The sequence below is a fragment of the Lissotriton vulgaris genome, chromosome 11 (genome assembly GCF_964263255.1).
Source record: "Lissotriton vulgaris chromosome 11, aLisVul1.2, whole genome shotgun sequence".
Taxonomy (NCBI): domain Eukaryota; kingdom Metazoa; phylum Chordata; class Amphibia; order Caudata; family Salamandridae; genus Lissotriton; species Lissotriton vulgaris.
The window spans coordinates 949795985-949821263 of NC_141699.1; the positions used below are offsets into that span (position 1 = coordinate 949795985).

A 25279-nucleotide genomic window follows, 5' to 3' on the forward strand; every position below is an offset into this window, starting at 1 on the left:
TAGTTTTGCACATTTTCCGCAAGTCCACGTTTTACTGGTGTGCCCGTCAGGCTACTTTCGCGTGTTCACGGATGCGTGGAATGTGTGTTTTGTTTGGTTCACATTTGGGAGCATGCCGGCCTTTGTCGTCCTAAGCTCTTTTCTTGCCCGTACAGACGGCTATGAATGAAATAAAGGCCCTGGTTTTCACCCGGCAGCTTTGGGACTCGCGCCAGTATGAATTTGCATTAATTGAGTTCCCGTCATTCTCCTCGCGCAGCTGTTCAGGCATTGCTGGAGGTTCCCAGACTAGAAGCAATGGTGTCCTGGGGGAGGGAATTGTCAACTAGGGGGCCCAGATCCTGCTTGCAGGAATGCTCACGCTGCTACTCCGGAGGCCCTAGGGCAGGCAAGATACAGATCAAATTCACAACGAATAAATATGGATAAATGTAGAGGGAAATGTAAAAAAAAAATGCCATAAAACCGGGAGCCCTTATTATAATGTATTATTTTGCGATTGAAAAAAAACTTCATATTAGGACAATGACACTTTTTTTGTAACTGATCAAACATCTTTCTCTTGGGAGAAGCAGGTTCCACTGTATCGCAATCAATTTTAGGGCTCTTTGTTCTCCATTCCCAGTTTCAAAAACATATTTACTCTTCAGAGTAAATCGAGAGCACAATCATAATACTTGACACCAAATTCTAGCAAAATCTGTGAATCGGAACCCTTGTCTTATAGCACAATCAAAGCAAACTGGGTGCTGGATTCAATTCAATTCAATTCGAAAAGACTTTATTTGGTTATAAAACTTTGACAACCATAAAAGTACATAAAATCACAGTTCAGAATCAATTCACATATGTCAGTCGATATATAAAATAGGTAAAAATACAGAGATTCACAAACAGTGGGCTGTGAGTAGGTGTGACTTTCTCTCCCAATATTCCTGCTTACTCTTCTCCCTCAGTCATGTAATTTAGAAGTAAACCAGGAGTACGTTACAGCAACATCTTTGTGAATCGAGCTGGGATCCTTAACATCAATCTGGCAGAGCAGGCTGGAAACAGCTGTCTAGATGGACATATTTTATTTCAGCTGGAAGGACCGACTAGGAGCTTATCTGTAAATGATTATGGCACTGAGCCATTTACAGAACTGCACTGTGACACATCATCTGGAACATGTACAGCTGCTGCAGTGTGCATAGTTCACATGCTGCTTGTTTGCCCAGGGCAGCACAGTGCGTGGTGATGAGTCAGTGCATTTGTTGAAAGGAGACTTCTTACAGGTAGAGTGTAATCTGTATCATTTATTAAAAACTCCAGTACATCCGAACAGGGAGCACACACCCAACACACCTCGTGCACTGGTCACTCAGCTGTAACTGAGCTAAACAACTTTGAAGGCGGCAGTAGCGGTTGCTACGGGGCTGTCGTGGTGGGGCGGGGAGGAGGAGGAGGAGGATTATTTTATTTAAAAGAAAAATCCACTTACCTGATGGCCGCTGCCTCTACACCATCTGACACAGGAAGCACACCGGCTCCTAGACTCCCTAGCCCATCATGATACTGCTGTCACCAGCATGACAGCAGCGTTGTGATGAGTCTGTATGCCGTGGTTCAGCGCTCAGACGAGGACTGGGAGCCTGTGTATGTTCTCCACCCAGTCTGTGCAATTCAGCCAGATGGAGAGCATGCTAAGTGCTCATGACTGTTCGGTCTGCACAAGATGGCCTGCCAAACCGTCATGCACACTTAGAAAGTGCCCACCACTCCTCCTCCTGCTCTGTAGGCAGGCCAGCTCCACCCACCAATCCTAAACAGAGGAAGTTTGGAAAAATAAAATGATAACATGGTGTTATTATAATTAAATATTTCCTGTGGGGCGACACTTTCCGCTTAGCGGAGGAGCTGCTCCTGGGCACAGGCCACAAACTATCACATTCAAGTACAACAAGCACTGGCGTTGCCAATAGGTCTCGCAGTAGGAAAGTTGGAGCTATTACAATTGCAAATAACAATGCCTTTTATTTTTTTTTCATTTAAAAAACATAAAGGGCTTTGTCATTTACAAAACCAATAGCTCCAACTTTCCTACTGCGAGACCTATTGTGCACTGCACATTGTGGGTGAAAGTGGCACTGCGTGTGTGTGAGTGGCTTTGAGTGAGTTGCGTTGCGTGGGTGAGTGGCGTTGCATGTGTGAGTGGCGTTGCGTGTGTGAGTTGCGTTGCGTGGGTGGGTGAGTTGCGTTGCGTGGGTGAGTGGCATTGCATGGGTGAGAGTGGCGTTGCGTGTGTGAGAGTGGCGTTGCGTGTGAGATGGCGAGAGACATTCTGGCGGCATGGGTGGAGGTGCGAGGACCTTTGGAGATTGGGGGCAGAGACTGTGGTGCTGTTGAGATGGCTGTGGTGGTCGTGGGTAGGCTGTGAGTAGTAGCGTTGGAGGGTGAGGGGAGAACTTGGGCTTCGGTGGTGGGGAGACGCTGGGGGCAGGAGAAGACGAGAGCGGGGTTAGTGGAAAGTGGGAGCGGTGGTTTTGGGGCAGGGGTTGGAGAAGTGGTGGGGTGTGCGAGGAGAATGAAAGTGGGGTAGCTAGGAATGGTAGGGGAGGGGGTCGGGTGGCGAGATGTATAGAGCGCCAAGAAGCAGTGGTTAGGAGAGGTGGTGGAAGAAGAGCAAAGCAGAAGCCATGTGACGGAGCTGGGTTGTGTTGTTGGGACAGGCTCGGCAGTGTATGAGGGGAGAGGTCGGGGTTGGAGTGGGAGAGGCTGCTGCAGTGCATTGTTTGAATAGCACAGAATGAAAACAAGGCTGTGTTTGCGGGGAGAGAGAGGGGAGGTGCTGGTGTGGGAGGGGGGAGGTGCTGGTGTGGGAGGAGTGCTGATAGGGCAAGGCTGTGTTTGCGAAGCAAATAAAATGGAAGTAAACCAGACGGCAAGGCTGTGATTGCGTGGAGAGAGAGGGGAGGTGCTGAAATGGGAGGGAGGAGGTGCTGGTGTGGGAGGAGTGCTGCTAGGGCAAGGCTATGATTGCGTGGAGAGAGAGAGGGGAGGTGCTGATGTGGGAGGGGGGAGGTGCTGTCGAAAGTGACCCCGAGAGACTGTGGGTGGAGGAGGTAGGGCGTCGGCGAGGGAGGCTGTGATGACAAACACTGTGGCGATGGCGAGAGACATTCTGGCAGCATTAAGCGGGGCTGTGGCATGATGCACAACGTTGCCCCCACTGCTGACTATGATGAGGGGCCACTGAGTCTTCCGTTTCTCACAGTGTTAATTGCGCGTGTGCTGCGTGGGGGCTCCTTACTGTTTGCCCCTTCCTCGGCCGGCCTCACCCCCAGGCCTAGTTTAACCTCCTGGGTTTTGGCTATGTTGGGGGGAGCCTGGAGCGTGATGAAGGCTGGGGGGGGGGGGGGGGGGTGCTTTTGCTGGGGAAAGTGATATGCCCGGTCGATAATTTGAGACTTTTGATAAATCGGGCATGAGTATGGCACTTGACATGGCGCCGGCGCGTGCCGTGGGTGGAGGTGCGAGGACCTTTGGAGATTGGGGGCAGAGACTGTGGCGCTTTTGAGATGGCTGTGGTGGTCATGGGTAGGCTGTGAGTAGTAGCGTTGGAGGGTGAGGGGAGAGCTTGGGCTTCGGTGGTGGGGAGACGCTGGGGGCAGGAGAAGACGAGAGCGGGGTTAGTGGAAAGTGGGAGCGGTGGTTTTGGGGCAGGGTTTGGCAAAGTGTTGGGGTGTGCGAGGAGAGCGAAAGTGGGGTAGCTAGGAATGGTAGGAGAGGGGGTCGGGTGGCGAGATGTATCGAGCGCCAAGAAGCAGTGGTTAGGAGAGGTGGTGGAAGAAGAGCAAAGCAGAAGCCATGTGACGGAGCTGGGTTGTGTTGTTGGGACAGGCTCGGCAGTGCGGCAAGGCTGTGATTGCGTGGAGAGAGAGGGGAAGTGCTGGTGTGGCAGGGGGGAGGTGCTGGTGTGGGAGGGGGGAGGTGCTGGTGTGGGAGGAGTGCTTCTAGGGAAAGGCTGTGATTGCGTGGAGAGAGAGGGGAGGTGCTGGTGTGGGAGGGGGGAGTTGCTGGTGTGGGAGGAGTGCTGCTAGGGGAGGAGAAGCCGGATGCCGGATAGGGGCGGGAGAGCCTGGGAATGCGAGAGGCTGGGCTTGCGAGAGGCTGGGCTTGCATGCGATGCGCGTGCATGTACACGTGAACTACATGAAAACCGCGGGGCTGAAAGCCCTTAGTTTGACGATGTTTTCGCCACTTGAATTCTCGCTCCGCTCGATGCGCTTGCGCACATCGATAGGTCGCGAGACCTAAAAACTGCACATAAGAGTAATAAGCACAAGCAAGACTTCACTCTGCAAATAAGTAATGATAATAACAGAAGTATAAATATCAATAAAACTAGCATCAGTATAAATCATAGAGCATCATAACGCCAAGGCTATTATTAATGGAAACTCGTGTTGTGTGTCCAGGCTACCTGAGTGTCCTAGGTACAACAACTGTTCACCTACAGAATGGTCTCAGTAGTTAGGCCTCAATAATCCTAGAGGAGCCTTGTGTAATTTTAAGTCTAAAATCCGAAAGTTCCTGTCTGACGCAATCTCAGGCAATGGTGCCTCCAATGAAAGAAGGAACATTATACTCAAATTCATTGAAATCTGCGTGGTGACCTAGGGTCAGTGATTACATAAATAAAAATATCATCAGGCACCGTGGTATAGTAAAGGACAAAGGGCTTTCCATGGTTCAGGCCTATTGTTTTTTGTCCAATAACTGCTCTAAAATTCCAAACAAATAGCTTTGGCTATCTGGGATTAGAAATTCGGTATATGTAAAGCTGCGAGCTTGGAAAATAGAATATGAAGTATTAATGTTGACGTTGTTGTTTTTACTGCAGGGAATATATTATATCTTTGTCTTATTCGTTATGAACATTCATTAAGAAACTATCCATGTCTTTGCTGTTGGAGATATTTGATGATATCTAAATACTTTTTCTAAATAGATGGAATGGAGGATGCTTTACCATCCACATTACACTTTAAAGGTTTTTGTCCCTGCCCATATTGGTTTCATCCATCACTCGCACTCCAGCCAACCACAGTGGGCTGGCCATGCGCATCACCAGAATTTTCCCCAGGAGTCTCTGGAAGGCCTCTATAAATTTGTATCCAGAAGTTTCATGTATGCTGGATGTATAACTCACTTATCCTGTCACCGGCTCGTGCTGTCTTGGTCCATGCTGTAGAGTGTTTTACATATAATTCATCACCCTTGTTCAGTGCCAAGCTACTAGGAATATGACGCTGGTTCTTCTGAGCCGTTTGAGCGGGCTTGCTGTGAAGCAGTATCCTTTATTTGGTGTGTCCCATGGAGCTCCCTGTTGCTCATTGGCCAGGGTGGAATTGACATGCTGCGGACAGCTATACAGCTGCTTGCTTCTACTGCCACTCTGAGCACTAGACCCCATGCCAAGAGGCCCAAGCCATCAGTGGAGCGGCACACTATAGAATGCCCTAGTTCTGCTCATCTGTCACCGAGCCAGATCTTGGCCGCCATGGATAAGGGCAGAGTTGTCGTGCTTCGCATTCAATGAAGAATAGATCATACCAGTGTGGTCATATGTTTTTATACATAGTGGGAACCAATGTGTATACTCACTTGGTAATTGTGCTTTGCACATGCCAGTATTGAAACAGATAGAATAATGGTGACTTCCATAATAGATCTAATATGCTTCTTGATATTTTATTATTGCTACAGATGTGGGGGCAATGTGGATTCTGGCGTGACTGTTATGATTATTTGCAAGCCGATGGTGTTTTGGATACTGGGGGCAGTGTGACTGCTGCCACGGCAATATATGACCTTGCGTAGGCAATATGCTAATGTTCACTTTAAATAGATGGGACATCAGGACACTGGCCTCATGGCAGCTCGCTTATCTTGGTAAACAACTGTGATGTCAGAGACATCATGCAGCAGAGTTGCATAGCTGGGGATAATAAGTAACCTGTACCAGTGCGACATCCGTGAGCAGCCCCTAGTAGAGTTAGCATCCCTCTGGCACACTGAGCAAGTCCTCGCCCACTTGAGCCTCAGGGATCACACCTGACATACTGGCAAATTGAGAAATGCGCTCCTTTTCAAAGAATCCCAAATACCTGACATCTGTTTGAGGTCTGGAGGCTTGGTGTTTAAAGGCCATCCCACTTAGACCCTTACATAATAATCTACTGTACTGTTACGCGAGACTGCTACTTGTGGAAATGTACTTCCAGGTGCTACAAAGATTTTTTTTTTTTTTTTTTTTTCATTTCAGCAAGATTTTATTGAGAGAAATAATGATCCAAATAATAGTAATCAAAATACGAAGAGGTGATACATTCCAATATGAGTAGAATATGAAAACATGGGTAACAATTGATCAGTAACCAAACTCAATGGAAGTAAAATTGGAAAAAAGGCAATCAATATGAAGTTAGTTATATGAGCTAATAAAGGATTAAATGTTCAGAACGCAGAACGTATCATTCTCTAAGATGAGGATAGGGGCAGGGGAAGAGAAGAAGAACCAAAGGAAGAAAGAAGGAAAGAAAGAAAAAGAGCAGCCGAAAGAAAGAACGGGAGGAGAGGACAGGAAAGAGGGAGAAAGGAAGAAGGAATCTCACAGGAATAACCCAATGTAACGCAACCACAGACAAAAAATTAAGTAGACAGAACAACAGGAAATTGAGGAACTATACCTTTCGAGGAGAGTTCCATGTAGTCATCCAGGGTTGCCCAAACCCCATTAGATATGGAAGGCGACAGGTGTGCTAGATCTACTGAGGTGTGAGCACTGCGTAAGAAGGAAACCCATGCCCACCACGTATGGTATGAGACAGACGAGAAAGATTTCCATTCCATAAGGATAACTTTGACCGCTACAGATAAAAGAAGGTCTAATAGTTGTAATTGCAACGGATCAAGGGGAAGAGGCGTAGGCGCAGCCCAGGGACCTAATATAACTAAAGGAAAGGAGAGCTGAAGCTCAATATCAAAGATAAGAGACAAATGTTGCTGAATAAGGTCCCAGAAAGGTTTAAGCAAGGAACAGTTATAGAACATATGCGGAAAATCACCCGCCTCCAAGCCACAACTCCAGCAGAGATCATCCTCTTTAAGGTTGAGAGCATGAAGACGTACAGGTGTCCAGTGAAGTAGATTGATCGAGAAAAACTTGGACTGTATTAAGGAAGGAGCTATTTTATTACGGAGCGCCAATTTGCCAATGGATTGCCAAGCTTCGGATGATATATGATCCGTAATATTGTGATCAAAATGACGCAACCATTTTTGCTGAGCAACCGTCTGATCAGGAAGCGAAGTAGAGGATAGAAACCTATATATGTGGGAAGCAACATGACCCGCTTTGAGCCAAATACAGAACAGCGAGATGGTGGAGGAGGAGGGATGAAGACGAGTTTTTGAGACCGCAACCTTGATTTTAAGAAAGGTATAGAAGTCTAGATTAGTTAGAGAGTGTTTGAGCGCTAAGGTAGATAAAGGTAATGGCTCGCCAGAATCACTATACAAATGTTGGACAAGAGAGACACCTTTCGAAGCCCAGTAAGACATGAGGGTGGGAGTGATATTAAGTTTAATTTTGGAATTACGCCAAATGGAAGACCATCTAGTTTTGTGCAGAGGAAATGCCATCTTCCTGTCCACTTTTTTAATTGCGACAATTGTATCAATAATTATAGAGCGGGAAAACAGAATATGCAGAGTGGAAGTAGTGCAAAAAGAGGCAATTGGTAAAGGTGCAGCTAAATCCTGTTCTATGAGTAGCCATAAAGGAATATGCCGGGTTGGGGGAGAAAACCATAAGGCACCTTGAGAGGCCAGAAAAGCAGTCTGATATTTTTCCCAATCCGTGAAATTACAACCCCCCATATCACAAGGTCTACGCAAATGTTTATATGCTATCCGAGCACGTTTGCCGCTCCATAAAAATTTGGAGGTGATACCATCGATTTCCCGAAAAAAGGAGTCAGATAATTTAATCGGAATCATGGAGGAGACAAAATTGATAATCGGCGTGATCATCATTTTAAGGGTTTGTAGGCGACCCCACCATGAGATATGTTTTGGAGACCATGTATCCAGAAGACGACGAACTTTAGTAAGAGTTTGAGATTCATTATAGGCAACCGTGGTATGTAGCGTGGAACAGAAATAGATGCCTAGATATTTGAGATGGGTAGATTGCCATTTAAAGCCAGCCGGACCCATATGAGCAGGAAAACAGTAGGCATTTAAAGGGAACATTTCTGTCTTATCTTTGTTTAGAGTATATCCCGATACCTTAGAAAACAAAGAAATGGTGTCAGAGATAGCAGGAATGGCCAACGCAATATCATCTGAGAAAATGAGAACATCGTCAGCGTAGGCTGCAGTTTTAAGACAGTGAGGGCCAAAAGAAAACCCTTTGATATCAGGGTGTAAATCAATCAGCCGAAGGAGAGGATCAATAGATAACAAAAACAAGAGAGGGGATAAGGGACATCCTTGTCTCGTGCCCTGGCACAGATTAAAAAAAGAAGATGTAGTACCATTAACTCTAATATTAGCTTTAGGTTGGGAATATAAAGACATTACCATGTTAATAAAAGACTCCCCAAGGTTATGTGCACATAAGACAGCTCGAAGGAAAGGCCAAGAGACCTTATCGAAGGCCTTCTCCGCATCAAGAGCCAAGGCCGCAGCAGGTAGTTGGGATCGCTTAGCAGCCCCAATAATATGACAAAAAGTGCGAATATTGTCTCTCGCCAACCTACCCTTAACAAAACCAGTTTGGGAGGGATGAACTAGATTGGGAATAAAAGATTCTAGACGTTTAGCCAGGATTTTAGCAAAAATTTTCGCTTCCATATTGAGAAGCGAAATAGGGCGGAAATTCTTAGGATCCGAATGGTCCTTCCCCTCTTTCGGGATCACTACAATGGTGGCTTCAGCAGCCGTACCAGAAACAGAACCATTACGAATAAAAGCGTCAAAGACAGCTTGTAACTTAGGAACAAGCAACGGGAGAAAGGTTTTATAAAATAATATCGGATATCCATCTGGGCCAGGTGCTTTCCCCGAACGGGTGGCCTTGATAGCAGAAACTATTTCCTCAGGTGAGATAGGTTCATTCAGAGTGGAGCGATCTTCTTCTGATACTGATTGAATCGGAATCGATTTTAGAAAATCTTGGCATTTGTCAAAAGAGGCTTGGTTAGAGGGGGTATACAATTTGTTATAGAAATCACGAAAAACTTCAAGAATTTCCTCAGTTTGGAATTTTTTAGATCCAGTATGATCTTTAATAGAAGAGATCTGAGAGGATTTATAGGAAGAATCTTGGAATTTTAATGTAGCAGCCAAAAGTTTGCCAGCCCGATTCTTTAAAAGTAATTTTTTGGACTTTTGTGCTTGGAAACCAATATGAGCTCTTTTAGTGACAATTGTATTATATTTGTATTTTAGAAGCTTAATTTGTTGCAGAATAGTCGGATCTTTAGTATGTCTAAAGGAAGCCTCTAGAGTCTTGATTTCAGACGATAAGTCAGTAAGTTCTTTTTTAATCGCTAAATTGCGTTTGGACATGCATGCAATAACTTGGCCCCGGAAAGTACATTTAAAAGAGTCCCATAGAATTATTGGAGAAGATACAGAATCCTCATTTTCACGGAAAAAAGTGTTTATATCCGTTGAAAATTCTTCCACTTGGGCAGAGTCATGTAACACTTCCGTATTAAGTCTCCAGGAACGACCACGTGGTTTCGGAGCAAAGGACGAAAGCGCAAAAGTGACCGCAGCATGGTCCGAGATGACAATGGGATGTATAAGCGGGGAAGAAGAAGCTGAGACAAGAGAAGAGTGAACTAGGAGATAATCAATACGAGAGAATGAGGAATGAGGGGAGGAAAAGAAAGAAAATTCACTACCAGTGGGATTATGGAGACGCCAAATATCATGCAATTTAGCAGTGGAACACATGTTAAGCATCTGTTTATGTGCTTTAGGCGGACGAAACTGAAATGCTGAGTTCCTGTCCAATAAAGGATCCATAGGTAAGTTAAAATCTCCACCAACAATGAGATTTCCAGCATGTGGGGTGTCATGCAATTTTTTAGAAATGGATTTCCAAAAAGCAGGGTTGTCAACATTCGGGGCATAGATATTCATAACAAACAAATCATGTTGTCCATCCGATAATTTAGATAAGAGCCACCGACCCTCAGAATCATGTTCAGAAGAGAGAATTGATAAACCTGAATTCCTCGAAACTAACGTAACCACACCATTGCGTTTACCAGAAGCATCCGAACAAGACACATCGGACACCCATTCTTTCTTTAAGAATAACGCTTCTCTACTAGTGATCTTAGATTCTTGAAATAGGACTAAGTCCGCCGAGAGAGATTTACAATAATCTAAGATTTTAGATCGTTTCACCGGATGATTCAAACCCTTAACATTAAGGGATAATACATTTAAGCCTGGCATATAACGTAAGGGGAAACAAACGAAGACAACATTGATAACAGAGAAAAGGCGGAGTTCAAAGATATAGTAGACCAACCACTAAGCAAAATAGATGTTACGGGAGCATCCATGTGGGAGAACCAGGAAAAAAGAAAAGACAGAAAAGGAGAAGAAAGACTAGAAAAGAGAAAGAAAAGAGGCAGAGGGGGAGGTCTAAAAGAGACCCATATCATGCAAGGGAGAACGTGGAAAAGGCGAGTAGGAGACCCGTACTAGGAGCAAAAGTTGGTAAAGAAGAATAGCCCATTATTAAAAAACAACTGTCAGTGAGCTAAAAAGCAATAGATAAACCATACTCATAGAAATACATTTGATAACGAAGTACTAAATTGCTATTAGAAGAATAATACCACTCAGAGTAGATTAACAATACCACAACGAGAGCAAGATCATGAATTAAATAACAATAATATAAAATATAAGAAAAGCTTAATTATGTACGAACCATCTTAAAAAGCATATATCATTTTGTGAATACAGGAACAAATATGTACTGAAACCGCATATGAATAATACAAAAACACCTAGTTATAACTATACTATAAAGTGGAATTATATAAGAAAGACGAAAACAGCATATAGGAATGAGGAAGAAACAGAGAGGGAAGATGAAGAAGAGCATAAAGAATAAGGAGAAGTCAACACAACCATATTACAATGATACTCAGTATAATGCAAATGTAATACAAAATGCTATTGAAAGAAGTAATGATACTTGAATTATAGACAATAAATCTGCAAACAATAGCTATAAAAATGCAGGTAGCATGTAAGTTTAAACAGCAATAATATAAGTGAAACACACCGTAATAAAAATAGGTAGGAGCAAGAAAAAAGGTACAGATAAAGAGGTACACAAACTAAAGAGATCAGATAAGACGGGCAAAAGAAAAAGAAGAAAAAATTGAAAGGATCTAAAAAAAAAGATTTCTCGAAGGATAAAGAAGAGAAAAGGATGGGGAGGTCGGATACTAGAAAGAAGGAGAGCTTTCAGAGTAGTATGGAGAGGAAAAAAGAGATAGGACGTACGATAGCAGAGGAGTAGATCAACAAGTAAACATGGCTGGAAAAAAAGAGGAGGTAACCATCCAGAAAAAAGACACAACCAGAAGTAGAGAGAACAACAAATCAGGTTCCTGAGGCACCATGAGCCTGTGTAGTTGCTCTTTCAATTTCCATCTCTATTTCCTCCTGGTTATCCAAGAACGTTGCCAAGTCCGCCGGTTCGTCGAAGATTCTGGAACGCCCTTTATATGTAATGCGAAACTTGGATGGACCAGAAAAGGAAAAAGGGATGCCCAAGTCAGTGAGACGTTTTCGAAGATTCAAGAAACCTTTCCGTCTTATGACCGTGTCTCTGGCAAAGTCTTGGGAAATGGATATGCGATGACCCTCCCAGTTGAGTTGTTTAATCTTGCGCATATGAGACAGAATCAGCTCAGTGTGTTGATGTCGTAAGGGCTTAAAAATGATTGCTCTTGGCTGGGTGGCTGCCTTAGAACGGAACGTTGGAACACGGTGTGCTCTTTCAATCTCAAAATCTCTGTGGAAAGATAATTGAAGCGTATCCGGAATCCAATGAGATAAGAACTCAATCATGGAGGAGGATGTTTTCTCTGAGTCCTCCGGTAGGCCAAAAATACGCAGATTAGATCTTCTATTACGGTCCTCCTGCTCCGTGAGGTCTCTGCGCATCGCCGCCATAGAGCGCTCCAGTTGAGAAAGGGACCTGGATTGCTTTTGCATACCATCCTCTGCGGAGCTTATCCGTGTTTCTGTCGCTGATACACGTAGAGAAAGGGCTTTAAAGTCATTCCTGATAGCAGACACTTCCACTTGTAGTAAGTCAGTGTTAGTTTTGGTTGACTGCGCAATATCATGAACCTCATTAAGGCGCGCCAAAATGGTGTCCAATGTGGAAGTATTGTCAGCCTGAGGAGATTCAGGAGTCGGAGAGACTGACTTAAGTCGTTTCAAAGATGTGCCCGGGTCCTTAGAGTCTTTGTTATTCGAGGACCGATTCATATTGGCAGTGTTGTAGCAGGAGGCTAACAGAATACCACTGGAATAGAGTATAGCACCAAAGTTGCGCAAAATAGTCAGGTACCGTGAAAAAAGAGGCAGTTCACGCTCAAAACACGCTACGCTAAACTAGCGGTTCAAGTATGAGCATAGATAAGCAGGAAAGCACCTCAATGAAGCGATATGAACACCTCAAAGAACAGTTAAGAAAAAAATAAACTGTGAGCAGCTTCAAAACCAGCCAAGCAGCAATAGAGTAACATTAGAAAGAAAAAAAAAAAAAAAAAAAAAGCATAAATGTTACCATTGTAGACGTCGTGTGGAGAAACCCTTAGTCAGACAGTTAAGACTGCTAAATTGTATCCACGGCGGCGCCTCAGAAGACAGATGACAGGAACGTCATACGCGGCAAAATGGCGGCCGCTCTTCAGGAATGCGAGCGCCTGTGAAGGATGAATCAGAACGCATATTTTCGATGACTCACACCGCGGAAAAACAGCGTCGTAGAGTTCAGCACATGTTCCGCCGTTGGTGTATGGTTTTTCCGGTCAGGAGGGCAAGAAGAGACGGAGAGAAACGCTCGACGGGACCAACTCACCCCGGAGCTCAAGCGCAACACGCCATACTGCAGCGGCGCGCAAGCCACGCCCCCCAGGTGCTACAAAGATTAAGGCCAAAAGAAACTAAAAACATGGAACTCCAGGAGGCAGGTTTTAAAGGACAGCTGGATGCCTAGAAAAGAACAGTGTGAATTAGAAGACTTGTATACAAATAGGTTTGTTTTCAGCTGAATGTAATACTGTATGTCATCCAGAAACTACATTTTCCTTCATAAACATCTGTATTTTCTGTATCTCCAGGATCCCTTTTGAGTCAATAACGGTGTGCAAAAATAGACAGGCAATAAGGCCACAGAACGTGGTGCATAATTTGCATTTAATCACATAATATGCACAAGATTTGCCTGTCTTGCAGCCTAATTTAGTCCTCCTGACTCTCAATGTATCCGTCCGTTGTCTCATAAACACGATGGCCCTGGTTATGACTTCCCAAAAGGAAATTCCGCCGTACATTTGAATACTAATGCAAATGAAAGCATTTCGACAACATGGGGCTGCTTTGTCGCTGACAGTCTGATTAAACTATCTGTGGTCCGGTGCTCTGAAGGTTTGTTTGAAGTAAAATGAAACTCGCGATAGCATGGTTTCTGGTTTTGTAATTTTCTTCTAGATAATATCGGTGCATTCATGCCCTCAAAACTCCACTGAGTAAAGTTTCGAGTTACAGAGAAAATCTTAGATCTTTAAAGGAATGATTAGTGCGCCATTGGTTAATCATTTATTAATGACCGGCCCTGTGTGCTTATTATTGCAGGCAACAAAGTGAAATTAACCGTTTCCTTTGTCTGCTGCCTTTTCTGTGAGATTAGGAGCAGTTCTTTTATTTCTAGGCTTTGGTTGGGCTGTTCATGTTACTTCTCTTTGTTTCAGTTCAGTTCAGTTCAAAAACCTTTATTTCGATCACTGGGACCATAAAAGTATACAAAGATAAAAAGAACTAGCATTATAAATTTAAAACATACCGAACAGTGCAAATGAGACCTATTCCATCAGAGGTGATTTGCCTACACATAACAACAAAGCATTTCCCCATTTAGAGTATAGTGCTAAGGTGGCAAGAGGAAGGAAAAAACACAATACATAGGCAGAGATACCAGGTAGCAGATCAGTTCATTTAGTGTAAATAATTCAACCCAATGCATACGACAAAACAGCAGTAATACAATAAATTGTTAAAACTACAGGATTCAGTTAAAAGCCACATTCGACATAAAAACGTTAAAAGCTGTTACCCGTTTATAGGCACTCCGATAGTCTATGCATTGGACACTTGTTTTGACACTGGAGTCTGGCTAACAATTTTTAATTGTTTTTCCTTTTCTAAAAAAGCCCATCTCCTCCGCCACATTGAATTTAGAAATCGAGAGACAGAGAAGACAATGGGCTTAGAGGTGTCATACTTCAAAACTCTGTATGCCGGCATACATTGCACAAACCCCAGATCTGGCACAGTTGAATAAGCCAGCACCGCCTTGCTGCTTGATACCCAGGAAAAAAAATAGAACAAACTGCACTTTGGGCCATAAGCATGAACACATTTTCCCATAGACACAGAATGGGAAAAACCCTTTGATACATCTGGCCCTTTGTTCTTAATCGAGTTTCTTTAGGAGATTGGGCTTTTATGTTAATGTGTCTGGATAAAGTTCTTATAAAAAGAATATTCCTTGGTTCTATCCCTGATCTTTAATGTAAGGACCGATAGTCCCTTACACTAGTGGCCTCTGCAATCCGGTCCCATCGTAATACACAGATCCGTGGGAACATGGTAGATCTCTTTACTTTAAACGGAGATTTCAACTCTCAAAAATAACCCTGTGTGAAGGAACGGAGGGAATGAGGAATTACTGGCAGAATAGGACCTGCAATTTCCACTTCAATGCCCTCAGTAATTCCTCATTTGTTAGTGGACTCTCAGTGTCCACCTTGAAATGGGCTGAGTTTTCTCCATCCAGAGTTACTGGTATATCTGGTATTGGTAACTCTGGTAGTGGGGAAAATCCGGCCCATATACCAGGCACTCTTTTGGTGGGTCAAGGGAGGGAAATTTATTTCACTTCTGTTTTACACGGGGTATTCCTTTTTATAATGTTTACTGTCTGAGTTAAATTATGCAGCAGGCTAGAACCAAATTGTGATGCAGGGTGGATACAATTATGCAGCAAGAAAGGAAAATTATGTATAATGTAATGCTGCCTAATGCACCATATTCAATAGTATTACTTAATTTAGTCCTTTTTACACCTGAATACTGTCTGGATAAAGGTTTAACTCCATTGCTACAGATTTAAAACCCAAATACAGGAATAAGCAACAGATAGGTGACCAGTCAAACTTTGCATAGGCCTTAGAGTGTGCAGCAACACGTTACATTGCATTTTAGTAACTTTTGGCCAGTTTGAGCTAGAAACAACAGATTTTTTGGCAAAATTTGCAGATTATGCATCAGATGATGAATTAAGTAGCAACCGTGATAAATCCACAATTATGAGGAAAGCTCAACGGACACAAAATTGCATAATTCCAGTGCCCCAGGCTATTTCAAGTCTCCAGGATGATAACTTGTTGTTTTGTAGCAGTTAGGACTACAGATTAGTCATTTGTAATCAGTCGGAAAATCATAAATGTGTAAAGTTTTCTACCAGAATATCAAAGAAAAAATATCATGGGGCCAAAATTTCAATGCCTAAATGTTAACAACACACATATTGTGAAGGTAAAGTTATAAAGCTCAGTATAGATTTACTATGTTTAACTTCACATTTGTACCTTGACAATATGTATATCTTCAAGGAGCATAGACGTCGAGTTGAGGCAGGAAATCACTATTTACCTATGCGCTTATCTTCACTGTATCTTGGTTCTTGATATTTAGGCCTTGATATTTGACCCACAATCATCAAACCTACGGAAATTATTGATACTCAGTTAATCAAACAGAGAAAAATAAAAGGCTGAGTTGACCCGCATAGATTGAAGCTTCTAACTTAAAAGTCGCCAACGGATATGAGCGCTAGCGCGCAAATCACTGAGTGGTAAAAAGTGCCCACCTGCCTGAATCTTGGATCCTGACTTTAATTTGTTTGTGACATAATGCTAATGTTGTGTAAGCGCACAGGCCTGGGCCTGCCCCTCACTTTAAGAGATCCTGGAATTTTTCTGTGACCTGAAGAAGTGCACATAGAGAGCCCTTATTTGTGAAAGAGAATGCTGTCCCTGTCAGTAGGTGTAGTACATAGAGCTATGGTGGCAGTATATGTTTTTTAGGATCAGTATCATGGCCAGTATCTGACTCACAACAGTGGAGGTCTACTGGCCCACATGTGTGAGGTCTGCGTCTGTGTTCTTACCCAGTCCCTTCATTTACATCCCTTGACTGTGTTGAGTAATGGTGTGTTTAGCCCTTGCGGTACATGCTTGGTGTGTGTGTGTCTTTGTGTTTGTAAAACAGAGCGATAGAGGCCGTGGCATCCAGGCTGGATGTCCCTGGTCTGACCTTCTACAAGCTGGAGGTTGACGACTGTGCTCTCAGACCGTGGAAGTGTACCGCTCACGTTTCTGCAGCTGGAGGAAGGGACCCAGACACTGAAGTGAGGCATGTGGATAAAGGACTTCTTTAGATATTCTATAAGGCCTTTTGGTTATCAATGAGTTGCTGATTACTCTTATCGAACACTGCCATTTGGTTGGTGGGGTTTGTGGTTGTAGACTCTCTTGTGAAAGGTGAATTAGCCTTCTCATTCAGGTGGGCTGAAATTACGTAGTTGCAGAAACCGAGTGCTTGTTTGTGTCTCTGTTGTGTGTGCTTACGTATAGAGAAAATCCTGTTGTCAGAAGCCTAATTCTGTGCAAAGACTATGCCAGAAGGACAGCCAACAAATGACACTTGAAAGAAGAAACTATGCAACCCAGTTCTTCAGTTTGATATAGATGCTCAATATTTCCTGTCTGGCAGGTGTATATAAAAGTGGGACCCCAGCTACCCCACTTTCTTCCAGTTCTAAGTTCTCTGTGACGAAGGAACAGATTGCTCTGTAGAATACTAAGAGGTCTGCTGTACAGCCAAAGCTGGTGTCTCCCAGACAGCCAGTTTCTCAGAGGTGAGAAGATATCACCCGAAGTCGGGATCTCTGCTTCGATGTACTGTGTGACTGTCTGGGGGAGAGCTTTTAGCGTGGCAGCAGCCCGCCTCTGGAACCGTCTTCCCCTGGAAATCAGGAGTATTCAGAGTCTGACGTTGTTCCGTAAAGAGTTAAGATGGCTTTTCCCTAAAGTTTGAAAATCCTGCCTCTTAGTAACATTGTTTTCTCTTCTGTAGTTCGCCCTTCACATTCACTAACAGTTCTCTCCTGGCTCTTTGCTATTTTTCCATCGCCAAGATGCCTGCAGGGTTGCAGTGCGCTCTACAAATGTCAAATAAATAAATAAAATAAATAAAGTACTTAGAAACTTGTCTACCGGCTGAGAGAGGTTAGAAGCCTGCCTAAACCCGGAGTAGGAGAGATTTTCCGGAAATCAGTGCCGCCCACATGCTTGCAGTGTTTGTGTGGCACCCGGCAGTCATAAACTTATAGAGAACAATCCAGGAAGACCCTGGTGTTCATCTGCCTGATTACTGAACAGCCTGCGTGAGCTGCATCTGCTGAATTGCTGAACAGCCCTTGCAGGTCAGTGTCTGCCGAAGAGCTGAAGGCGCTGCCGGTGCTATCCCTGCTATCCAGTTGGCCCTGCATGTCAGTAGTGAGGACCGCTTCAGCACTGCACTCACTAGCGGTCTGGCTGTTACCCTGCCATCTCTGGACTGCTGATCTTCAGGCAACTGCGAATTGAAGCCTCAACAAGCACGCCCCTGAACGCAGCCCTACGTCCAGCGCAGAAGAAGCTCCAATTATGACTGCTGGGGCGCTTTTGCTCTTGTAAGTGTGCAGGTCTATCCCTGCTGACGAGGGTTGATACCCCGAAACACGTGTCCAGGGATGGCGAAGACAGGAAAGATAGCAGAAGATCGAAAGACGATGCATCGCGAACACTTAACTGCAATAACCAGAGTCCTTAGGGGCGACACCGCCGGTGTGTGAGTAGTGTGTGACCCCACCCCCATTTGTAAGTGTGCAGGTGTGCCTGTGGTGTTCTTGACAGCGCTGAAAGGATCCGGAGAGGACATAGTGATCCCATAACGGAGTGCACATATGCATTTGGGGCTGATTGAAACTGCACCTGAGCTGCTACTAGTCAAGGGACCATAGAGGGAGCCCAGAACCAGCGGAGAGAGCTTGGAAAGGCGGAGGGGGGAGGTGGAGAGAGCGGGGTCGACAGGGTGTGGAATGGTTAATGTCTGCCAACTATAGAACCCAAAACACTGTCTTGTTGAGGATTGTTGCAGTGTGTAGTACTGGGTGCCACTGTTTCTAAAGTACTTTCTATCTTTAGGTTTTGTTAAAGTCTTTATGTGAATATATTTTATGAAAGCTATAAAGCTCTCATTCCAAGGGCAATGAAAAATGAGGTTGGGTAATTCTGCTCCCGCATTTTGCGATACCATTGGGTGCACTAATTATTAGTCCCATAATTCCAGCACCTTTTTGATAGGTGCACCTCAAAATGGGTGCTAACGCACCGGTCGCATGTGGTTCCATGATGTGTAAACGTGGAATGTGTGCTGTTTGGTCACCCGAAAAATTCCAGGTTTTGATCGGCAAAACATTCGGGGGCAAACAGCACCGTGTTCTGTAATTCATGCAACACTGGTAAGCCTGATTTGGGCGCAAGCCTCAATTTGGGACCAGTTATTGATTTTCATGGGCCTCGGAAATAAAGTTCGAACTGTGTACTGATGTGATATTGTAGAGCAGAGAATGGGGGACACAATATGGGTTTGGTGGAACACTGTACTGTGGAATGTTTAGATGGGCTGCTTACTTTTTGGATAAGAAATTGTTACAATTGGATGAGTGTGATGAATTACAGTAATTTATATATTTTCATATTTTAGAAACTGCTGTACTCTACCAAAATTACAAAGAGAAGGCCCTTGACATTGACTCTGACGAGGAGGCGGAGAGCAGAGAGCGGAAATCGGATGAGCGGATAGTTATTCAATACAGGCCTCTGCGGTCCTCCTGGAGCCAGCTGTCTGCGGTAAGTGATCTACTAAAAGCTCCCCTTACAGATGACTTATTAGGTCTTTATGTTTCAGACCATATATTTTCATAGCACAGGCTCATTCAGCCTCGTTTCAGTGCACAGAATTCTGTTTTTATTTTGTTTGATAGAAAATGTCAGTGATGTCCACTTTACTGTTCTGTTTTTTTTAAAACTTTTTGGTATGCTATGGAAAGGGAAAACATACTCTGTGTTGAAAACATATTGGGCTCCGAAGTTCTGGCAACCATCACAGAGACCATATCCAAGGCCTGTCAAAGAAGACAAGGTTTTTGGCTTTAAATGGAATCCATGCTTGGGTTTTCACTTCACTTTGCAGTAAAACAATTCTAGACCGATTTAGTTAATTCAGTTTCTGCGTCAGGCTTGCTATTTCAAATGAATAATAAGTTGAGTGCTGAGTATCCCAGAACGCTTGTAAATGTACTGCTGCCTGCCAAAGTCAACAGTCACAGTACTAAAAAGAAATCCAATTGATGGAAGTGTGTTTCAAAATAAGACCTTGACAACAAATATAGAACTATGTAAAATGCAGTTCATCTCTGTTGGCTTACCCATAGACTTTCCAAGGTGTGGGATGTTTCAGATTTTTGTTTCACAGTCTATTGTTATGTGGATTTTTGCTTGTGATCCTCATGCGTTGTTCTCAAGAAATCTACCCTTGTTTTAGACTACTACTTACTTATCAGAAATCCCTCAATGCATGGTTATTGGTCGTACTTTGGGGCATATTTACTAATAGTTTATCCAATGTAGATCAGTAAGGTAAGTTGCTGCGTTGCATTGCATGGACAGGAGAGCGCTGAACAGCGCCATCTTTACCAAGATATGGCACTGGTCAGCACTCTCTGTGCCCTCACGCATTTGTGTCTGCCTAACTCCAACGCAGGCATCCTTGCCTTGCATTATGGGCAGGATAGTTTTTGTACGAGAATGCCCATGATCCACCCATTTAACGCCTAACTAACGTAAAGTAACAGAAGGCAGCACTATCGGCTCCGTTGCGTTTATTAAACCACGCAAAGCCACACAAAGCTCCTTTGCAGGCTTAGTAAATGCCAAATTGGATTTTTCCTTCGAGGCTGTGCCTCGAATGTGACCCAACCCAGATGCAACATCTTAGTACATCTGAACCTTTATTTCTATGTCAACATCTCTATAACGTTCCATGAGTCTCCCTGGGGCCCCATTAATTACATATGGGTGTTACAGATCTGTGCTGCTTCACACCCTTAACCCCTCCCATGCTCATGACGAGCTCAACTCGTCATGAGCGACGGTGGCCGTGTGCTCATGACCAGCTGAGCTAATGGTCAGAACGTTTGCACACAGGGCTAATTCCCCTGCTGTGATGAACGTTCTGAAGAAACGGGTCTGGCCGTGACGAGCTCAGCTCGTCATGAGCACACGGCCACCGTGGCTCATGACGAGCTGAGCTCGTCATGAGCACCGGGGTGCTGTGCGTGCCCCCCCCGCCCCCCAGCACAGTGGGGAATTAGCCCCGCAGGCAAAGGGTTAATGCATGCGACTCAACTGACCAGGTATGTGCACTTGGGGCCAAATGTACGAAGGCTTTTTGCGATGAACAAATTCAGACCATTTGTGACCGCAAAATGACCTTTTTGTATGTACCAAACGCAAATACTGATTCGGTAACATGTTACCAAATCGCAGTTTGAGTTTGTGAATACATACCGAATCGGCATTTGGAAGGGATGTGTTTAGGACGTCCCTCCCAAATAGCGATTCAGAATGAGATTTATTAATATTTTGTGACAGAAATCCGGACGCAAATCATTAATATTTTTCTGATACTGAACTATAGCGGTAAATTATTCGCAAACGAGAGGCGGAACCGCCACTGCCAGTGGGATGTGTTCGATTCTCAGTTTATGGAACAGGCTAACATCACTTCTCTTGAAATATAGTACGTGGAGGTTATAGACTACAGAGTCCTCTATGGTTCATGAAAATAGTTGATGATATGAACAATTGATGCAGGATATGCTTCCTTTGATGACACATGCGTGCCAATGGGAGGGAATACTGAACATGCGGACTCTGTCATGAGGTTGTGCATTCATGCAGGACAGCTGTGCACCTGTTTTTATGCAATTTCACATTTTTTTTTTTTTTTAAATATTTTTAATTTTTAATTTTATGTACAAGAAGAAAATACAGCAGTTGCATTATTGGTTCCCCGCAGCTGGTGCGCATAGGGCAGAACATCGCAGATCATTAGATTTGCCAGGGGCCCTCTTCGCCATCTATACTTGCAGAGAAGTGGATCTAGGAAAGAAAAGGAGAGAAAAGAAGTGGCTCAGAATTACCCTTAGTTAATGCATGCGATGCGGACAGCTCAGAAACCGCTTCTCTCTCTTCTTCCCAAACTCTGCTGACTTCAGTGCATTCATTAACTCGGAGGTTTTCCAAGTTAAATATTGCATAAAAAGAGGTGTGCAGCTATGCTCTGCTTGACCTCACACCTTCATCATAAAGCACCTGTTTTTTCTTTGTTTTTGTTGCCATTATTTCGAGTTGTTAAAAGTTCTTAAGTTTTAATTCTTCTGAGCCCCACATACAGTTCTTTAAGGGTCTTTTGTCACAAACCCTTTTTGATTGCGCTTTAGGGTAATAACAGTAAAAGTTGCAATGCGTCTAACACCAGTACACTAAGTCTGTTTAATCAAGTTAATCTCTTTGTATAGAGAATATAAAAAAAGTGCCCTGGTCCAGTTTACTGTATGGTACAGAAATCACACACATCAAATCCGTTTTTGCTTATAAAAAGAATAGCTATTTTAGAGCCACATAAATAATCTCAAACAATGTAAAGTAATGATAAACACAAGAATCTGTATGTCCTTGTACATTTTGGTCTGAGATACCATGTGGTAAGGCGCTACAGTTCTAATACCATGGGCCTCCATGGACAATGTTAGCATAAGGATGGAGGTTTTTCCTTTCTTGAATATTTTTGGAAATATCTGGATTTCAATTCTTTTATTAGGGCACTTTGAGGCGTTCTTCAACCAGCATTCAAGTCCTAGAAAGCAATATATGAAATTTAATGAAATTCAAAAGCCATCTTTACAGTCCTCAGTCAATGTTCGTAATGTGCTGGAAACCTCCAGGAAGAGCCTCAATACCGGTCTCTTTGACTGATCCTGAGCTGCATCCCCCCCCCCACTCCCCACCAGCGCTTTGAGACCCTCATGGGTGAGTAGCATGCTTCATAAACCCAAGATTGAATGAGAAGGATTCGATATATCACACGTTTTGAATATAGCAGTTGTTTGACCCAGGTTTCTCAGCAGCCTTCTTCATAGGAACAATTCAATGAGTTTGTGTCGAGGCAGCTGTGAAATTTTCCAAAAATGTCCCGCAGCACAGCCGTTTAAATATGTCGCAACTCAGCATCCAAAAAAGCAGTGGGACTCCCACCCACAGAAAAATGATATATTTGGATTGGTCCAAAGTCAACGTTCCAGCGTCTAGTTAATGGTGATGCTGGTCCATGACAATGTGGGTATTGTACACAGTTAAATGGAGAGACCACGTGCTTCTTCTTCTCCTCATGGTCAGGAGTCATCTCCCTCCAAATCATTGGACATTCGTCGTCTCTGGGCTAAAGCACCAGAGCCCATGTTAAAGGATTCTGTGCTTCTTCTCAGCCTCCGAGAAAAGATATACATTTCAGAGCATTTCGTCTAGTTCAAATTTCCTACTGTGTTGTGCAACAAATTGGCTCCAGAATAAAACTACCTACTGAATTAAGGAGACTGGTATTTATTTAAAACTGAGAATACTTGCGCCATGACAAGGCCAGTCATGCATAGTGCCAGGTTCAAAATTCATGATCTCAGCCAACCTCTCCCATCACACTGCCAGGCACTGCGTCCCATACCACAATAACTACTCCTTGGTGGTCATCACACACAAGACAAAAACACATGCCACAATTGGGGAAAAACAAAAACATCACCCTTACAGCTACACACCCTACACAGTGTTTCTTGCTATTCTTATGGGTACATTTGTCAGCGACCCTCATAGGGTTAGTAAGCGGCATACAAATAATACAATACAATATAGCACAATTCAAACAAATTACAGAAAACCATGCAGATTTTTCTCCAAGAGTTCACACAGAAAGAAAGCACCAACAAAACAACGTTGGTTCCTAAAGCCCTTGATACTAGCTCTGCTTCCTATGAATACCTCTTTCCATGTATAAACTTTAGAACATAGGAATCTGAGCTGGATTTAGAGTGGAACACTACTAGGCAGCCACAGAGGGGGTTGTAAAGAGGAGGAAATCTGGTAAAACCTACATGCAACAAATGCAGTCTGTTGGCTCACTGGTTAGCGGAGGCAGACCAGGAAGCAGAGGTCAGCCCGGGACCAGGGTTCAATCCCGGCTCGGCGGGGTCTTGAGTCCTAAAATGTCCATGGACTCGACAATTCTCGCTCCGGTGCCTACTCGATTCACGGGTTCACACTCTGCGACTCTGGGCAATAGCTTGCTTAATCTCCACAACGGCCCCTCGCGGCGGGATGCCTGGCTTTCACCTTGCGGATACCCTGCTGGGGTTATCTCACAGGGGAATACCAGGACGGGTTCCCTAAGCAAGGGCTTAGAAACCGCACAGTGATTTGGGCTATATAAATTCCTGTACATTTACATTCAAGGAAAGGGCAGCAATAAAGCTTGGCCTATGCTTACAAAGAATACTTCTCCAGCTCTTGCATGTGCAAGCAGCCTGCAGCATCTCAAGAACAAACATGACCTATCAAAGCAAACTAAAAGCACATTCCCCGCCCTGCTCAAAGTATGTACATGAGTACGCTGTATTAAAAAGGCATCCCCTTGCTGGAGGCAGCCTGGAAATACATTTTTAAAGCCAAGGTGTATATTCTGTTCTTTGCCTTAGGTAGAGCCTTTAAAAATACCAGTGATTGAGGTCACAGTTTCCTGACCCCAGCACACCTGAAAAACGTCATGCACAGCCGCACGCATCATAGGGTGAATATTAGGATCCCAGTTATGGTGGACTGCCTGGACTTTACAGGTGAACAGCAAGTCATCTTTCCTCTAGGGGCAGTAGTAAAAAGTCAGTCCTAATGAGGCTGTAATTCACCTTCCACTAACCATGCGTCTCTGCATAGCCTGATGCCAGGAAGAAGTAGCAACCCTTGATGGCAGTTGAGTGCACCCTTTGGGTCCTCTCAAAAGTCTAATGTCACATACAAAAGCAAGGCACACCTAGAGAGTACTCCAAGATCATTCAGCTCACTGTAGAAAAACGATTATGTTAGGGAGTATCGAGGACACAGTATCGAAGGGTCACAATATCATCACCAGAATATCGTGGGACAAAATATCGAAGAGGTAAATTCACAGGGGGATGCATTTACTATTTATAACTCCACATCTACCTACCTTGAAGATATATATATATATCTCACCCATGTCCGATATGTGGAGTTATGTATAGAAAATCTATACACAAGTACCTTTTTCTGTAAATCCTGGCCATGATATTGTGATCATTCGATATAGTGTCTTCAATATTACTGACAAACTCCTGGGAAAACAAAGTGCATGTCTAAAAGTCTTTTCCATGCCATTGGAAGGAGGTCTGCCCCTAATTGCCACTCATTCTTAATTTACTTCAATTGTAAAGCTAATTGAATGAGGCGAAGTTGGCCGGCTCTGAGAATCGGTTACTGCAGCTCTATCTCTAAGGCAGTTACTCAAGAAATGGTTTGACACAAGTTAGTTTCGGAAAGGTCTACACTGAAACACATTGTTTCAGAATTCATCCTAACAATAATTCATGTAGAGCTTTCCACAGTGCTCTATGGAAAACGTTACAATGGCGCATGAAGTTCACAATAGGGATGGTTCA

At 43.8% G+C, this 25279-nt stretch overlaps 1 protein-coding gene across 1 annotated transcript in view; it reads left to right on the plus strand.

Annotated features, from left to right (window-relative positions):
• The window catches only part of ARHGEF26 (Rho guanine nucleotide exchange factor 26), a 452167-nt gene that overhangs the window by 34253 nt on the left and 392635 nt on the right, over positions 1–25279 (plus strand). The window contains exon 4 of the mRNA XM_086944113.1: positions 19198–19343. Coding sequence (XP_086800239.1) covers positions 19198–19343 — 146 coding nt within the window. The remainder of the gene's footprint in view (positions 1–19197; positions 19344–25279) is intronic.